Here is a 16,660-nt window from a genome sequence, read left to right on the forward strand (position 1 = left end):
TGCAGTAGATTGTGTCTCTGTCTCCCCATAATGGTGAGACTTCCCTGCAGTAGTTTGTGTCTCTGCCCCTCCTGCAATGATGAGATTTCCCCTGCTGTAGTTTGTGCCTTCGTCCCTACCACAACAGTGAGATTTCTACCTAGTGTTTTGGGTCAAATGGTGAGATTTCCTAGAAATATTTTGTTTCTCTGCCCCTCCTACAATGGTAAGATTTCCTTTCACTAGTTTGCGTCTCTGCTTTCCCACAATAGTGAGAGTTCCTCGCAGTAGTTTGTGTCTCTGCCCTTCCCACAATGGTGCGATTTCCCTACAATAGTTTGTGCCTCCAAGCTTCTTTCCGCAATGGTAATATTTTCCCCAGTAGTTTGAGGTCTTTGGGGAACCAGGACAGGGAATGATGCTTTGGAATTGTTCATGTAGCTTTCCAGTAGACTACTACTAGTGTTTACATTTTTGTTTTGCCTCTCTGTAGCCAAGGAGAGTATACATTGTTTGTTTAATTCTATTCTGGGATCTGTTAGTGCAGGCTCAATTGCTTTCCCCTGTTTCCCCAGAGAGTTTTTGGACATAGTGGGTGGAAGAATACAGACCCTGGCCTGCATTTAATGCCTCTTCAGCCAATCCCTGGTCAAAGAAGTAAGTGACCATTAGGGGGCTGAAAGGGGTATAAGTAGGCTAAAATCCAGAGAAGAGTTCTCTTGGTCCTGGGTAGGGTTGACACCTGTCTGGGATTCACCCAGCTAGTCCAGGTTTTAAATCATGTGTCCGGTTTTCAGTCCGCCTAAAAACCAGACACATTATTCAAACTGGACCATGGCTCATAGAGAGAGAATTAGGCATTCTCCTCCCTCCAACCCAGGCGATAGAGAGCAGACTCAGACTGAGAACTCACCTTACTCTCAGCGGCACTGCCGAGGAAAGAAGATTGTCTGTTTGGAGACTAGAGAGAGAAATGAGGAGCTTCTTTGCAGTTTGTGATCTGTAGGTACAGGGGGAAGGGGGGACAACTCTGATGTTTGGAGGGGCACCTGATGTAAGAGGAAACTGTGATGTGTAGAGGGGCTCTGATAGGGGCACATGATGTAAGGGGGGGACTCTGATGGGCACACCTGATGTAAGGGGAAACTCTATTGGGGACATGTGATGTAAGGGGGAACTCTGATGGGGACACCTGATGTAAGGGGGAACTCTGATGGGGACACCTGATGAAGGGTGGTTTTATTTTATTTTTGTTAGAGAAATTAAGAATGTCTTTATAATCATTTATGTATAAGGCTGACTGACTCCATTTTGTTCTGCTTGAATACAATCTAACTGGTTTTAAATGCCCTATACTATATATGGTAATGGCTAGATCTCAGAGTTGTAAGATAAAGCTTCTTCCCCTTTAAGGAAATGACAATAAAAACAGACATTCCTCATTGTCCTGGTGGAAGGGTGAAGTCAGACTGTTTAACTGACTTATGTTATATATATGTGCCAGCTAGTTTAAAAAGTCAGACAAGTCTCAAATAAGAAGCCAACAAGGCTAGCTACTGTGTATGGTACCACGAGTCACAGGCAGCTAGAACTAGTGGGTGAATATCTGAAAATCTCCTGTACTTGTCTCCTCATATATGAGAATTAAATCTTCCTTGTAATCAGCTGGTGGTCTAAAGGTGCTTTCCCTAACACTTTTACTTTAAATATGGATGTGATTGGGCTATTTTTTATGTTATATAATGGCGCTTTTCCACTGCATGGAACCGTACCGGTTCGGCACGCTTTTGTGCTTTTCCACTGCTGGTACCGCATGGTATAGGGTCGGAACGGTTCGGTACGGTACGGTATAGGTTTGCTTTTCCACTGCATGGAACCGAACGGTACGGTACGGTAGGCTCTGAAAAAACAGTACCTACTCGATTGTGGTTCCAACAGGTACCAAACTGGTACCATATCCCACAATCCTTTGCATGCAGTCACTACTAGCCACTGATTGGTCAGAGAATCCCACCCACCCCATTGTTATCCCACCCACTTAACTTTAGTACTACTTTCGTGGAAAAGCAAACCTATACCGTACCGTACCGAACCGTTCCGACACTATACCATGCGGTACCAGCAGTGGAAAAGCAAACCGGGCCAAGCAGGGCCGAGTAGAGCCGAGCCGGTACCAGCCGGTACTTGCAGTGGAAAAGTGCCATTAGAGAACTATTTTGACCCCGGCTGGAAGAAAATTGTAGCAACTGCATCTCATTGAATTTCAAAATATTACCGCTGCCCTAGGTGGTCATCTTTGTGTTGCAGGAATGTGAACAAAATTGTATGCATTCTTGCAATGCACTAACACACACAGCCCTTTTGCAGTTGTGCAGTGGTGCCATTAAGTCTTCATGACACAACCACACACCTTGCTTTTGCATTTTTTCACCTGCAGCAAAATGTATGGTAACAAAATACCATGCATTTTGGTGCAGCACAATTTTGAAAAAAAGGTTATACAGGGTTTACATCTGTTTGCACTATGTTTTGTTTTTCATTTGTTTTGTATGTTAAAAAAAATGCCACGCGCCACTAAAGTGTCCAGGTTTGGCTTGAAGAAAAGGTAGTAACCCTATTCCTGAGGGGAGTAAGGCCCAGTCTGAGGGCTTTGGCATTCCTGGGAGCTCAGCTGCAGCTCAAAGAATCCTTTTTGGGGTCCCAGCTTCTGCCTAGGCGGGGGGGCCTCTGGCGTAGTCTCCTGAAGATGTCAGAGAGCTCTTCTAAGGATCCAGGACACAGGCAATCCAAGTACATAAATTGACTGATACTGCAGGCAGCCACACAGTATTCAGGACACAGTAAGTACCAGCCTTCTGGACCTATAGACTTTCTTTAACCTCTTTTGGAGAGCTTTTCCTTAGTACACTCAGGACTTTACTTCTGCTAAGGAGTCCCTGTTTAATATCAGTTTACCTTCACTTTAAAAGGGTGCCTTCACCCCAAAGGAATAGTTCATATTAAGTGTCCTCTACTGCAAACTGTTAAGGTTTATTGGAGTATCCCTAGGCTTACTCTCACCCTATCTCAGTTCCCGCAAAAAATAAAAAAACACAAAAAAAGACATGCACAGCTGGTTCTCTGACCCGAGTGATTGGGCAATATTGTGTGCCAGCAGGGAAATTAACCAGGGATCAAACAGCCAGACCAGTCCCAGCTCTGCATGCTCTACATTCACATTTTCCATTTACTACTGACATAGTGTAATGTCCCTTCTACTATACAAATGCCAATAGAGCATGAAAAGGACCTGTCTAATTCTCACCTGACAGGCTTGGACACCTGATCGTGGAATTTTCCAAACTCTCCCGGAGCTGTCCACTGTTTTCCTGCCTGGAGAAAGAGCACTTTCAGGCAGAGTCACTCATAAAACAAGGGAATTCAGATTTTACAACTGCTGATCATACAAAAACTTTGAAATGTTGGGTACTGATCCTACAGTAAAAACCAAGGTGACTTACACTCAACGGCCACTTTATTATTAGGTACACCTTGCTAGTACCGGGTTGGACCCACTTTTGCCTTTAGAACTGCCTTTATACTTTCATAGCATAGATTTAACAAGGTGTTAGAAACATTCCTCAGAGATTTTGGTCCATAATGACATGATAGCATCATGCCATTGCTGCAGATTTGCCGACTACACATCCATGATGCAAATCACCCATTCCACATCCCAAAGGTGCTCTATTGGATGAGATCTGGTGACTGTGGAGGCCATTGGAGTACAGGGACCTCATTTTCATGTTCAAGAAAACAGTTTGAGATGATTTGAGCTTTGTGACATGGTGCATTATCCTACTGGAAGGAGCCATCAGAAGATGGGCACACTGTAGTCATAAAGGGATGGACATGGGCAGCAACAATACTCAGGTAGGCCGTGGCATTTAAACAATGCTCAATTGGTAATAAGGGGCCCAAAGTGTGTCAAGAAAATATCCCCTACACCATTACACCACCACCAGCCTGAACTGATGATACAAGGCAGGATGGATCCATGCTTTCATGTTGTTTATGTCAAATTCTGACCCTACCACTTGAACATTGCAGCTGAAATTGAGACTCATCAGACCAGACAATGTTTTTCCAATCTTCTATTGTCCAATTTTGGGAGAGCCTGTGTGAATTGTAGCCTTAGTTTCCTGTTCTTAGCTGACAGGAGTGGCACCTGGTGTGGTATTCTGCTGCTGTAGTCCATCTGCTTCAAGGTTAAATGTATTGTGCAATCAGAGATGGTAATCTGCATACCTTGGTTGTGGCTAGTGGTTTTTTGAGTTACTGTTGCCTTTCTATCATCTCAAACTAGTCTGCTTATTCTCCTCTGACATCAACAAGACATTTTACTCCATAGAACCGCCGCTCACTGGAAATTTTTCAATTTTTGGACTATTCCCTGTCGACCCGAGAGAGTGTTGTGCGTGAAAATCCCAGCAGATCAGCAGTTTTTGAAATACTCCACCAACAACCACGCCACCTTCAAAGTCACTTAAATCTCCTTTCTTCCCCTTTCTGATGCTCAGTTTGAACTTCAGCAAGTTGTCTTTACCATGTCTAGATGCCTAAATGCATTGAGTTGCTGCCATATGATTGGCTGATAAGCAATTTGTGTTACCAAGCAATTGAACAAGTGTACCTAATAAAGTATCCGGTGAGTGTACGTATGTAGCTTTTATATATTTCTTGCTGCTGTACAAAGAATACAATGTGAGCAGAGTCGGACAATGTAGCCAGGCACAGTTCTAAGCCTGCAGAAGACAATACAAATAGGCCCCTGATCTGTACAGAAAAGTCATCATTGTTTCTTTAATTTAAAAACTGTATATAATATAAACATGGCAGATCTGACATTTTTGTAGTGTTTGAATGCAACATTGTATAACCTGGAGTTCTCCCCTGACACAATAAATGCTAGCTATCACCGAATTTGCTGTTTTTGGTGGAGCTACCCTTTAAGGCTATCATTCCATACCGGGCCCACTCTACACATCAGCTGCAGGTTTCCCACCGAATGGTCTTCACTCAGCCAGAACTCTGAGTTGTCATCTGATGACACGGCGAATTGGAAATTTCCTGCAACAAGGAACAAGAAACAAGCATCATTCTGGGCAATATAAATAAATGATGGGACAAAAAGCATCTCCGAGTTTGCTGAGTTACATAAAATTACAAATCTTATAGAATTTTTTTTTCCGGTTTTAGAATGTTTTTGTTAAAGGAATCATTTTTTTCACATCACTCAATTTTTGTTAAACCACAGATTATTAATGGTAAAACAGAATAATGTATACAAACATACAGACAAGATCCTTTATATCACAAAAAAAAACGACATGAATTCTTTAGTCCTATGTGATCAGGCTAGACCAGTGATGGCGAACCTTGGCACCCCAAATGTTTTGGAACTACATTTTCTATGATGCTCACCTACACTGCAAAGTGTATGAGCATCTTGGGAAATGTAGTTCCAAAACATCTGGGGTGCCAACTGCCAAGGTTCGCCATCACTGGGCTAGACCTTTTTTAAACGTAACTTTTGTGAGAACAAAGCAGCAAATAATAAAAAAAATGTATAAATATTTGCTACACAAACTTTATTGTAACTTAACGGTAATAAAAATGACATTTCCTTTTCAGACTGCAGCCTCTCTAATTTTCTGTAAATTTTAATGCAATATGTCAAACTGGTGGGGTTGTGTACACAGACAATGTACAGAACTTCTTCAGAATTGTCCTTTCCTGCTTATGTGATTGGCTCACCAACTTTCCCAAGTCAGATTTTGGGCCTTTCAGAGTATGTCATTTTTGGTGACATACGCCAAAAGGGTTAATTACCTCTAAAGAGATACAGGCACTGCAATTTTCCTCATTAGAATGCTGAAAGTACATCAGCTGATTAGAATCTACATAGACACAACCATTCAGGAATCAGCCTTCCAAGGACATGGTGGTGGTTTTTCTTCAGAGCAAATAGGTAGGGATTTGCTACAACATTTGTTAAAATCCTTGCAATGTACGTAGATCATCCAGAGGAGAATATTTTTTTTTCTCAACAAAACTGGAGTTACTCTTTAGGGTTTTCTAAATAGTGCTTAAAGTGGTTGTAAACCCTTACATATACCAATTGTGACTGGCCACAGGTGATATACAGAGATTAAACAAATTCTCTAACTTAAATTGTACATGTTTATCTGCAGTACAGTAAACCCCCGCTCCATCGCGGTTCAGTTTTTGCGGTCCCGGTATATTGCGGTTTGTTCTGTAATGTTATTTTACTATATAAATCATTAAAAATTAAATATTTTTGTGTTTTCCATTGCTCTTGCTCTTGTGTTTTCCATAGCTCTTGCTATGTCTCTCAGTATCTTAAATGATTTTCTACTGTTTTAAAAGTGTGTTTGAAGATGCTTTTAAAAGTACAGTGACAATAAAAAAAAAAAAAAAAAAACATGCCTACAGTGTATTTTAATAGGGTTTTTCTATTTCGCGGATTTTCACTTTTAGCGGCTGAGTCCGGAACGTAACCCCCGCAATGGAGGGGGGTTTACTGTATTCTCTTTTCTACATACGATCAAAGTCCAGAATTAATAAAGCTTGTCTGAGCTGTCAGAAAAAAGCTGAAAATACACAGTGCAAAGCTCAATGAGGAGAGCTTTGAGAGCTAATTGGAAGGATGGGACACACCCCCTTCACACATGAACAGAGCTGAGGCTGTCAACCACAGGATGTGTGTTAGCGCTTCCCAGAGATGTATAGTAACGAAGTAGAACTACTTAAGTACTGTACTTAAGTACCGAAATGTGGTATCTGTACTTTCCTAGAGTAGAATTTTTTTCTCCTACTTCTACTTTTACTTCACTACATTTTTTCGATGATTTCGATACTTCTACTCAAGTATTTTTTTTGTGCTGCATAGTTACTCGTTACTTTTAAAAAAATTACCACTACCAGAACAGTAGATGGCAGGTTGCATAAAGCTCAAAAAAATGTGTATAATGTCATTTGTAAATCAGCGCATACGAAAATAAAGGCTGTGTATAATAAAAGCTGCTATACCAAATCTTTCCAATAAAAAGAAAATATGAAACAAACAAATAAATGGTGCTACAGCGCTTAAAGTGCATCAAGAAACTACTAACAAACACAACTTGGCTGTGCGAATAAAGTGCCTGTGCAATCGATATAATATCATCGTTGCCCCCAGTGCCCTGCCCACACTCCACACAGTATCAAAAATAAAGTGACATGAATGTGCTAAAGCCTAAATGCAGTGAAAAGAATTATTCCCACAATGTAACAGTAAATTCAATTCATATAAAATATGACAATAAATCACAATAAAATAAGTTATGAAATAAGTTAGGTCAGGTGCGTGCAACAAGTTGAAGTGTGTAAACCTATCTATAACGAAAAGTCCATAAATGAATTCCAGTGTGCAAATCTAAAGTGTCACTTCACTTGTCAGATGCTTCCACCTCCTTCAGTGCTCGAGTGACCGACCAACACAGTTAATGGTGGTGGCACTGGTGGATACCGTCTGGGTGGCACTGGCACTGACTGCACTGGTTCAAAAAGCCATATATATTTAATTATTTCAATTCTCAATCTTATAGGTCCTCTCCTCATAAGATATTAATAACTTAAGATTAGGTGATGAACTTCTTGGCGGCCCTGGCAGGATGACGGAGACACCCGCCACTTCTGGAGCTGAGCCGATGTGATTCCCCAACATGTGACAAAGTGACAGCCAGGAGATCTAGTGGCTAGTAGTGCTCAACAATAGCGCTTTTATATATAAAAATGAAATAAAATATACTGACTCACAATTTAGTAGTAGTAGTAGGTAGCGTGTAGCAGTAGGCAGCACAACTCAATTCAATCAATCCCACAGCCTCGCTCGCGCCGCGGCCCGTGGAATCACTGTCATGATCATCAAGTTAAGACCGCACTGGAGGAGCCGTGCTGCCGTCTTCCCAATCGAGGTCTCCGCCTCTAAACGTGTTGTTTGTCACTCAGACTCCACCCCTTAGGGCACTTACTGAGAGGAGTTGTGACGCGGGCGGCGGGACGCGGGAGCAGGACTCGGAGCATTTTCTTCGTTATCTCATCTTCTTCTCTATGAGGTGAGTGAGGTGGACCGTGGAGAGGGCCTAATCCTTGCCATGGCAAATGTGCCATTTGAGAATCAAATAATCAATATAAAATATTAATATATTATATACACACGGGTCATGGGTGGCTTTTTTGAACCAAGAAGAGTGAGACTGACGGCTATGATGATTATCCGACCATCCATGGTCCATGGACCATAAGTGTTGTGTTGTGGTGTGGCCTGTGCTTCCTGCGGCCTGCCTCTGCCTGTGCGGCTGTGCCTGCACTGCAGTGGCCACAGGCAGGGCACTTGACTTGAGCAAAGCAAATGAGCACTACTAGTGTGAAGGACAGGTGGTGGAAGCATGTTCTGACAAGTTCTTATAATGAAAATAATATAGACAGCTTTTTGAACCAGTGCAGTGCCAGTGCTACTAAGGTGAGAGGCAGAGAGAGAGGCTATCCAGTCCACCACTTTACTTGAGCAGATCACAGAAGAAAGGTGGAAGCATCTGACAGCAAGTGACAAGCACTTCTTAGATTGCACACTGGAATTCAGTTATGGACTTTTCGTTATAAAGTTTAGTTTACACACTTAAACTTGCACCTAACTTATTCACAATCACAACTTATTTTATTGTGGTATTGTCATATATATTTTATATGAATTAAATTTACATTGTGGGAATAATTTGCACTGCATTTAGCACAGACATGTCACTTTATTTTTGATACTGTGGGCGATGATTTTGAATACAAGAAGAATATATATATATATATATATATATATATATATATATATATATATATATATATATATATATATATATATATATATATATATAATTGCAGGCACTTTATTAGCATTTTTAGCACAGCCACTTTGTTAGTAGTTTTTGATGCATTTTTCACTTTAAGCGTTGTAGGTTTGATGAAGCTGGCCTGGCACATAATCATCAATTGAGCAAATCAAATCAAACCGCGATTAAGAAGATTGCGCATGCTCCTGTTCTGCCTTTTGATCAGCTGAAAAGATGGACGAACCAAAAACACCACCTTCCACCCCTGGCCCTTCAACTTCAAGTGATCTGCCTGGCTGTGAGACTGAGGAGGCTCAGGAAGGAGACCACCCCTGGCTTTAAAAGGTGGATGCTTTAAAAGGGGAAAGGAGGGACATATTTTATCTGTTTCTGTTTACAAAAAGTTACAGCCTAAGGAATTGTGATTGTCCTTTAGGTAAATCATTTGAATAAATCATTTGAAATAATAAAAAACAATATAATGTTCAAACTTTTGACTTCTTTCTTTAATAACTACATAATATAGTACTTCTACTTCTACTTTCAGTACTTGAGTAGAATTTTTTTTTCAAAACTACTGGTACTTTTTACTTTTAGTACTTAAGTAGCAATTTTTTTGAAAAAACTACTTGCAATACTTAAGTAAAAAAAATGTTGAATACTTTAGTACTTCCACTTAAGTAACTTTTTCTGCGAGCACTTCCACTTCTACTTAAGTCACTTTTTGATCGAGCACTTGTACTTTTACTCAAGTAGAAATTTTGAGTACTTTATACAAGTCTGGCGCTTCCTCCCTTGTTACCATTTTACTCTTGGTGTCAGGAAAACTTATCAGAAGTGACTCATGCTGATAGCAGAGGAACAAGGCAGCAGCACTTATTGCTCTGGATTGAGAAAAGTATACACATCATAGAGGGATATGCTTTGTTCATATTTCATGTCTGAGGTTTACAACCACTTTAAATCTGACGTTTAGCTAAATATTATTTTTAGGTACAAGGCCTTATTGACCTCATGTATCTGTAATAAAGGATGTCCCAAGTTGAGCAGGCAGCCGGATCCTGTAGAAATCTTCACTCCAGTTCCCAATGGGGTCCTGCGCCCTCCTCTCTTCTAACCCACTATGAAAAGCTATTTTGTTGCTTTCATTACCTGTAACACGATCTGTGAATGGGGTAGAATCTGATGAGTCACAGAATTCTTTCTCCTAGCCAGGAGACCTGAGGCTATATAAACCCCTTGCATGCCAGAATTTCAGAGGCAGGAAGAGGACAGAGCATCTCTGCAGTGAAGATTTCTACAGGATTAAGCGGCCTGCATGACTTAAAAGCATACTTCATTACAAGTAAGTAGCCCAATAAAAATGTGGGGCTAAATTTGAGCTATAAGGCATGACAAAAGGGCATATCCCACGAAAGAGACAATTTCGTTTTATTCACTTTTTATGACATCCTAAAGTCAGGGCTGTCTTTAACACAGGGCAAAAGGGGCAACTGCCCCGGGTCTAGTCATTGTTGTGGGGCCCAAAGCAGCTGCCCCTTAAGCCCAGAAATAGTTGATAAGTGGATTCAAGAGGGCCCAAGAAAACTTTTGCCCAGGGTCCAATCAAGAATAAAGACGGCCCTGCCTAAAGTAGATGTAAACCCTAAATGAATGACATTTTCTGAATGCAGCATATCATATACAATTACTATTTTGTTTTTCACGTAATATTTGTTTTCATATTTTGCTCATCCTTGTTCTATCTCAGTGCTGCCACATCCTGTTTACATGCAATCCAGCGACTGCTCAGCTTTTCTCAGAACAGGTTTCCTAATGGTGACAACAGTGGACCATGCCTACATAATGTGTATTGAAACAGTCACTTTCATCAAAAGCCCATGTTACACGGTGGCAACACAGACGTATAGCTGATAGACAGGGACAGAGGATTGTCAACCTATAAGAGGAAGTGCCTTAACAAGGACCTTGATTGTAAAATTATAATTATTTTATTAAAAGTTGCAAATTAAAAATATTGAAAATGACATTTGAAATGGCATTAGTGATTGTAAAGTCTATTTTTTTTTTTTTTAAATAACAAACATGTTATACTTACCTCCTCTGTGTAGTTGGTTTTCCACAGAGCAGCCCAGATCCTCCCCTTCTCGGGTCCCTCATTACTCCTCCTGGCCTCTGCCTCCTATGGAGTTCCCCCGCAGCAAGCAGCTTGCTATGGGGGCACCCAAGCCGAGCTGCAGCTCCGTGTGTCCATTCAGAAATGGAGCTTCTGTTTGGCCCTGCCCCCTCTTTCCTGATTGGGTACATAACTTTGATTGACAGCCGTGGAAGCCAATGTCACAGCCAATCAGGAGGGAGAGTCCCCGGTGGCCTAGGGACTCGTTGACATCACTGGAGAGAGATGGAGTTCAGGTAAGTATTAGGGGGGCTGAGGGAGGCTTTTTTTTTTATCTTAATGCATAGAATGCATAAACCCATACATAGTAGTAATACATGTAAATACATATTTTCCTACTTTTAAAAACCTCTAACAACCACTCTTGAAGTTCTTTCAAGACAGCATACCCAGATCCTTGATCTTACTTCTCTCCTATAAGGGTATTGCTATACAGATGTGTCATGGATTACCCACCCTGTGACTGGATAATAAAGGAGCAGCTCTTCACTGATAAGGTTAATCTTCTCTCCTCCTAAGAAGCAAGCTGAAAACACTATGCAATGCCAGATTGGCTTACAATACTGTTGTACCTAGTAATATTAAAACATCAGATAAAACTACAGATCGCCATTGTTGTTGTTTATTATCCTTACCGTCGAACGCAGGGTGCAGGTATCCAAACATGCGCAGCCCATAATTGGTCCATTGCGGAGTTACAGCAAGCTTGTTAATTGTAGTACGAATCTGACATAGAAGAAACAAAAGCATAATCATTTTTTAAACTGGACCTGTCATTAGATATATTTTGCATGTGCAGCATGATTAGTATTAGAGTACTCTCCCTAACATTGGCTACATCTGCTTTTCTAGAAGGGCTGTGTAATTTTTGTTCAGGCATAATCTGGGGCTACCTTCTACTTCCTGGACTAAATCGCCAGTTCCCAGTCATGTAAAGCCTGGTGCCTGTATAGGTTTTGGCTGTGTTCTTAAATTTCGGACACAAATCAGCCCCTGCTGCAGCCTCTCACCTTGTGACTTACTACAAAATTACAATATTGTAGTCTGATCATTAGGGAAGGGGAAACTGAGGAAATGCTACCTTCTGCCTCTAGCAGGTTGGTGACATCATGTCAACTGCTAGCCTCTCCTCAGCTTGGCAAACTCTGTGCATGCGTGCAAACTTTCACTGGCATACTTTTGAATAACCTGCTAGAGGGCGATGTACATCTTCCAACAAAGGCAGAAAAGTTCCAGATCGATTTGTCAAATAGAGATAGCGATGTCATTACTTCTTATCTTGCATTTGTTTGAACAGTACTGATTCTATTGGCACCAGGGGTGTTGCTAGGTAGGAAAAAGACCAGGGACTTCAGCCACGATGCCCATTTCTGGCAACAGAAGGGGGCATAAGATCAGCGCCAGGGAGCTTTGCCCAGTGCTGGATTAAAGGTGACCAATTAGAGCAATTTGATGGGGCGACACCTCTGGACCCCTTTACATTACACAGCCCCCCGCACACCTCTGGATCCCCTTTACATTACACAGGGCCCCTCCACACCTCTGGATTCCTTTACATTACACAGCGCCCCCCCTCACCTCTGGACCCCTTTTGCATTACATAGCCTCCCCCACACCTCTAGACCCCTTTACATTACACAGCCCCCCCCACACACCTCTTGAGCCCTTTACTTTACACAGCCCTCCCACACCCACACCTCTGGACCCCTTTACATTACACAGCCCCCCTCTCACACCCCTGGACCTCTTTCTATTACACAGCCACCCCCCACACCTCTGGACCTCTTTTGCATTACACAGCTCTCCCCCACCTCTGGATGCTTTTTGCATTACACAGCCCCCTCCACCACACCTCTGGACCCCTTTTGCATTACACAGCCCCCACACACACATCTGGACCCCTTTACATTACACAGCCACCCCCACACCTTTGGACCGCTTTTGCATTACAATGCCCCCCCCCCACACCTCTGGACCCCTTTTGCATTACACAGGCCCCCTCACACCTCTAGACCCCTTTAGCAACACACAGCCCTCCACACACACCTCTGGATACCATTTTCATTACACCCCCCCACCAGAGTTGTACAGAGTGCAAGGTTCAGGAATGCATTGCATACAGAGTGCAAGGTTCAGGAGTGTGTTGTACAGAGTGCAAGGTTCAGGAATGCATTGTACAGAGTGCAAGGTTCAGGAATGCGTTGTGCAGAGTGCAAGGTGTAGGAATGCGTTGTACAGAGTGCAAGGTTCAGGAGTGCATTGTACAGGGTGCAAGGTTCAGGAGTGCGTTGTACAGAGCGCAAATTTCAGGAGTGCTTTGTACAGGGTGCAAGGTTCAGGAGTGCGTTGTACAGGGCGCAAGGTTCAGGAATACGTTGTACAGAGTGGAAGGTTCAGGAGTGCGTTGTACAGGGTGCAAGGTTCAGGAGTGCATTGTACAGGGTGCAAGGTTCAGGAGTGCATTGTACAGGGTGCAAGGTTCAGGAATGCATTCTACAGGGTGCAAGGTGCAGGAATACGTTGTATAGAGTGCAAGGTTCAGGAGTGCGTTGTACAGAGTATAAGGTTCAGGAGTGCGTTGTACAGGGTGCAATTTTCAGGAGTGCCTTGTACAGGGTGCAAGGTTCAGGAGTGCGTTGTACAGGGTGAAAGGTTCAGGAATGCGTTGTACAGGGTGCCAGGTTCAGGAATGTGTTGCACAGAGTGCAAGGTTCTGGAATTAGTTAAACTGCAAAGACATCAATTAGTTAAATATAGCACACTTATCTTAAAATTTTGAATGGCAGTATACGAGGGAACATAAATGAGTGCAGCCTATAGCAGGATATGCAGCAGTGTAACATCTATCCAGCACAGACAGGGATTTGTGGGCAAGCCGAAGCGGCCATAATGAGTGATTGGAGCTGTCAAATTGAAACACTGATGTCGGGGATGGGCGGGGCTGATATGCAGGGATTTTCCCCTTTGTCTAGTGCTTAGACAAACAGCCGGCGTCGGCGGCATGTATACATTCCTGGCCAGGGAGGAAGGTGGCAGGGGACAGGACCAATAGTAACTAAGGTATGTACACCCACAGCGGTGTATATTTCAGGTTTATTATACACCACTGTGGGTGCACATACAGTAGTTATAGTTGGTCCCGCCACCTTCCTCCCCGGCCAGCGGCTGTTTGTCTATGAATGGGACAAAGGGGTGGAGCCCCGCATATCAGCCCCGCCCATCTCCGACATCAGTGCTTTCATTTGACAGCTCCACTCACTCTCATTGCGGCCGCCCCCGACTTGCATACCAATCACTGGATGCTGGATATATGCTACACTGCTGAGGTATGTAGCCCCGAGTTCCCAGCCAACCCCAGGCCTTGGGACTCAGGGCTAATAATTTTAAATAAGCAATACGAGACCCGGGCTTTTTGGGGGCTCACTGGGGGTATAGCCTCGGTCAGTCCCCCCCCCCCCCCTCCAGACGCCTCTGATTGGCACCTAAACAAACACCAGCTCACATTTTAGGTTGGTTTAAAATTACTAAAGTATTAATCATTAATAGTGAAGATGGATTTTATAGCTGATAAACAAGTGCACATTCTCTTTACTTTGTTACACTCAGCACTGGGGGTAACAACGATGACCAAGCGCATGCTATGTTCCAACTGGTTGTGGAAAGTTACACCCTGCGCTCAACAAAGATATGCAGGTAATCCACAAAGACAGGAGATGGTTACCATAATGTAACTTGTCAGTGTCTAATGATAAAAACTGCAGCAAATGTTTAACTGGACACTGGTGAATAAAACTATGTGTAAAATCAGAAATGAGAAATAGGATGCAGTCTGTCACTGTTATTAACACAAGAGTTTTTGTATCCCTGAGTAGAGATGTATAGAACTGTTCGCCGGCGAACAGTTCCCGGCGAACTTCGCATGTTCGTGTTCGCCGCTGCGGGCGAACATATGCGATGTTCGGTCCGCCCCCCATAATACATCATTGAGGCAAACTTTGACCCTGAACCTCACAGTCAGCAGACACATTTCCAGCCAATCAGCATACCTCCCTCCCACACCCTCCCACCTCCTATAAATAAGCAAGGGCAGCATCCATCTTAGATCATTCTGAAGCAGTGTGTGTAGTGAGAGTAGGGAGAGAGCTGCTGCTGCTGCTGCTGTTAAGCTAAGGACAGTTAGTCAGTGTTCCTGGTCTTGCAGTGTTCTTGGTCCACTACTGCTGTAAGGACAGCACCCCAAAAAGCCCTTCTAAGGGCTGGTATTTGTGTAATTTTTATATATATATATATATATATCTAGCGTCCGCAAAAGCCCTTTTAAGGGCTGGTAATTGAGTTGTTTCTTCTTATATATATATATATATCTATCTATCTAGTGTCCCCAAAAGCCCTTTTAAGGGCTGGTAATTGAGGTTTTTTTTTTTTTATTTATATATATACATATATATATATTTAGCGTCCCCAAAAGCCCTTTTAAGGGCTGGTAAGGTAATAGAGTTTTTTCTATATATATATATATATATATATATATATATATATATATATATATATATATATATATTGTACACTGTGACTGCAGTTGCCTGCCTGCTGTGTGTGAGAGGCCACAGACCTACCACAGACTGTACTGTGTGCACACCACACTCATTTCGGGTGGCACAGGCACAGTACCTGGCATTTTAAAAAATATTTTTTTTTTCCTCTGTCATAATTGCAGTGAGTGCTGTGTCAGGTCCACAGAGTGCACTGTACCCACTGCAGTGCACTGCCCACCACTGATATATATACGGTGGCACAGCATCTTGTTGCAATAAATTGAAAAAAAAAATATTTTTTATTATTGCAGTTGCCTGGGCTGCCAGTGACTGTCAGGTCCACAGAGTGTACTGTGCCCACTGCAGTGCCACTGTGTGCCCACCCACCACTGATATATAAGGTGGCACAGCAGCTTGCAAAGTAAAAAAAAATATATATTTTTTTTAAATTGCAGTTGCCTGGGTGCCAGTGACTGCTGTCAGGTCCACAGAGAGTGTACTGTGCCACTGCCCACCCACCACTGATATATAAGGTGGCACAGCAGCTTGCAAAGTAAAAAAAAAATATATATATTTTTTAAATTGCAGTTGCCTGGGTGCCAGTGACTGCTGTCAGGTCCACAGAGAGTGTACTGTGCCACTGCCCACCCACCACTGATGTGATATATAAGGTGGCACAGCAGCTTGCACTCATAGTACAACAGTAACAACACATTAAAAAAAATGACAGGCAGAGGCAGGCCACCCCGCAAGGGCCGTCGTGGTCGTGGTGCTGTGATTTCCTTAGGCCCTAGAATAATGCCCAGTGTTCAGAGGCCACAGACCCTGAACTCAAAAAATTCTGAGGCCATAGTTGACTGGCTTACACAGGACACCCAATCATCTACAGCTTCGGGCACCTCTCAATTTACCACTCGCCAGCCCGCCGGCACCACCACCAACACTAGCACCACAGCCGCTTCACTTGATCCATCAGAGGAGTTATTTTCACATCAGTTGGAAGAAATAAGTGATGCGCAACTATTAGTGCCAGAGGATGTAGA

General features: G+C 42.7%; 1 protein-coding gene across 1 annotated transcript in view; it reads right to left on the bottom strand.

Moving 5' to 3' along the window:
- The window catches only part of B4GALNT3 (beta-1,4-N-acetyl-galactosaminyltransferase 3), a 143,423-nt gene that overhangs the window by 37,424 nt on the left and 89,339 nt on the right, over positions 1–16,660 (bottom strand). Inside the window, exons 5-7 of the mRNA XM_082255454.1 lie at positions 11,718–11,808; positions 4,988–5,088; positions 3,284–3,351 (exon numbers count right to left, since the gene is read on the bottom strand). Of these exons, the coding sequence (XP_082111580.1) occupies positions 3,284–3,351; positions 4,988–5,088; positions 11,718–11,808 (260 nt within the window). The remainder of the gene's footprint in view (positions 1–3,283; positions 3,352–4,987; positions 5,089–11,717; positions 11,809–16,660) is intronic.

This window comes from Pelophylax lessonae (assembly GCF_965119305.1).
Source record: "Pelophylax lessonae genome assembly, chromosome: 4".
Classification (NCBI taxonomy): domain Eukaryota; kingdom Metazoa; phylum Chordata; class Amphibia; order Anura; family Ranidae; genus Pelophylax; species Pelophylax lessonae.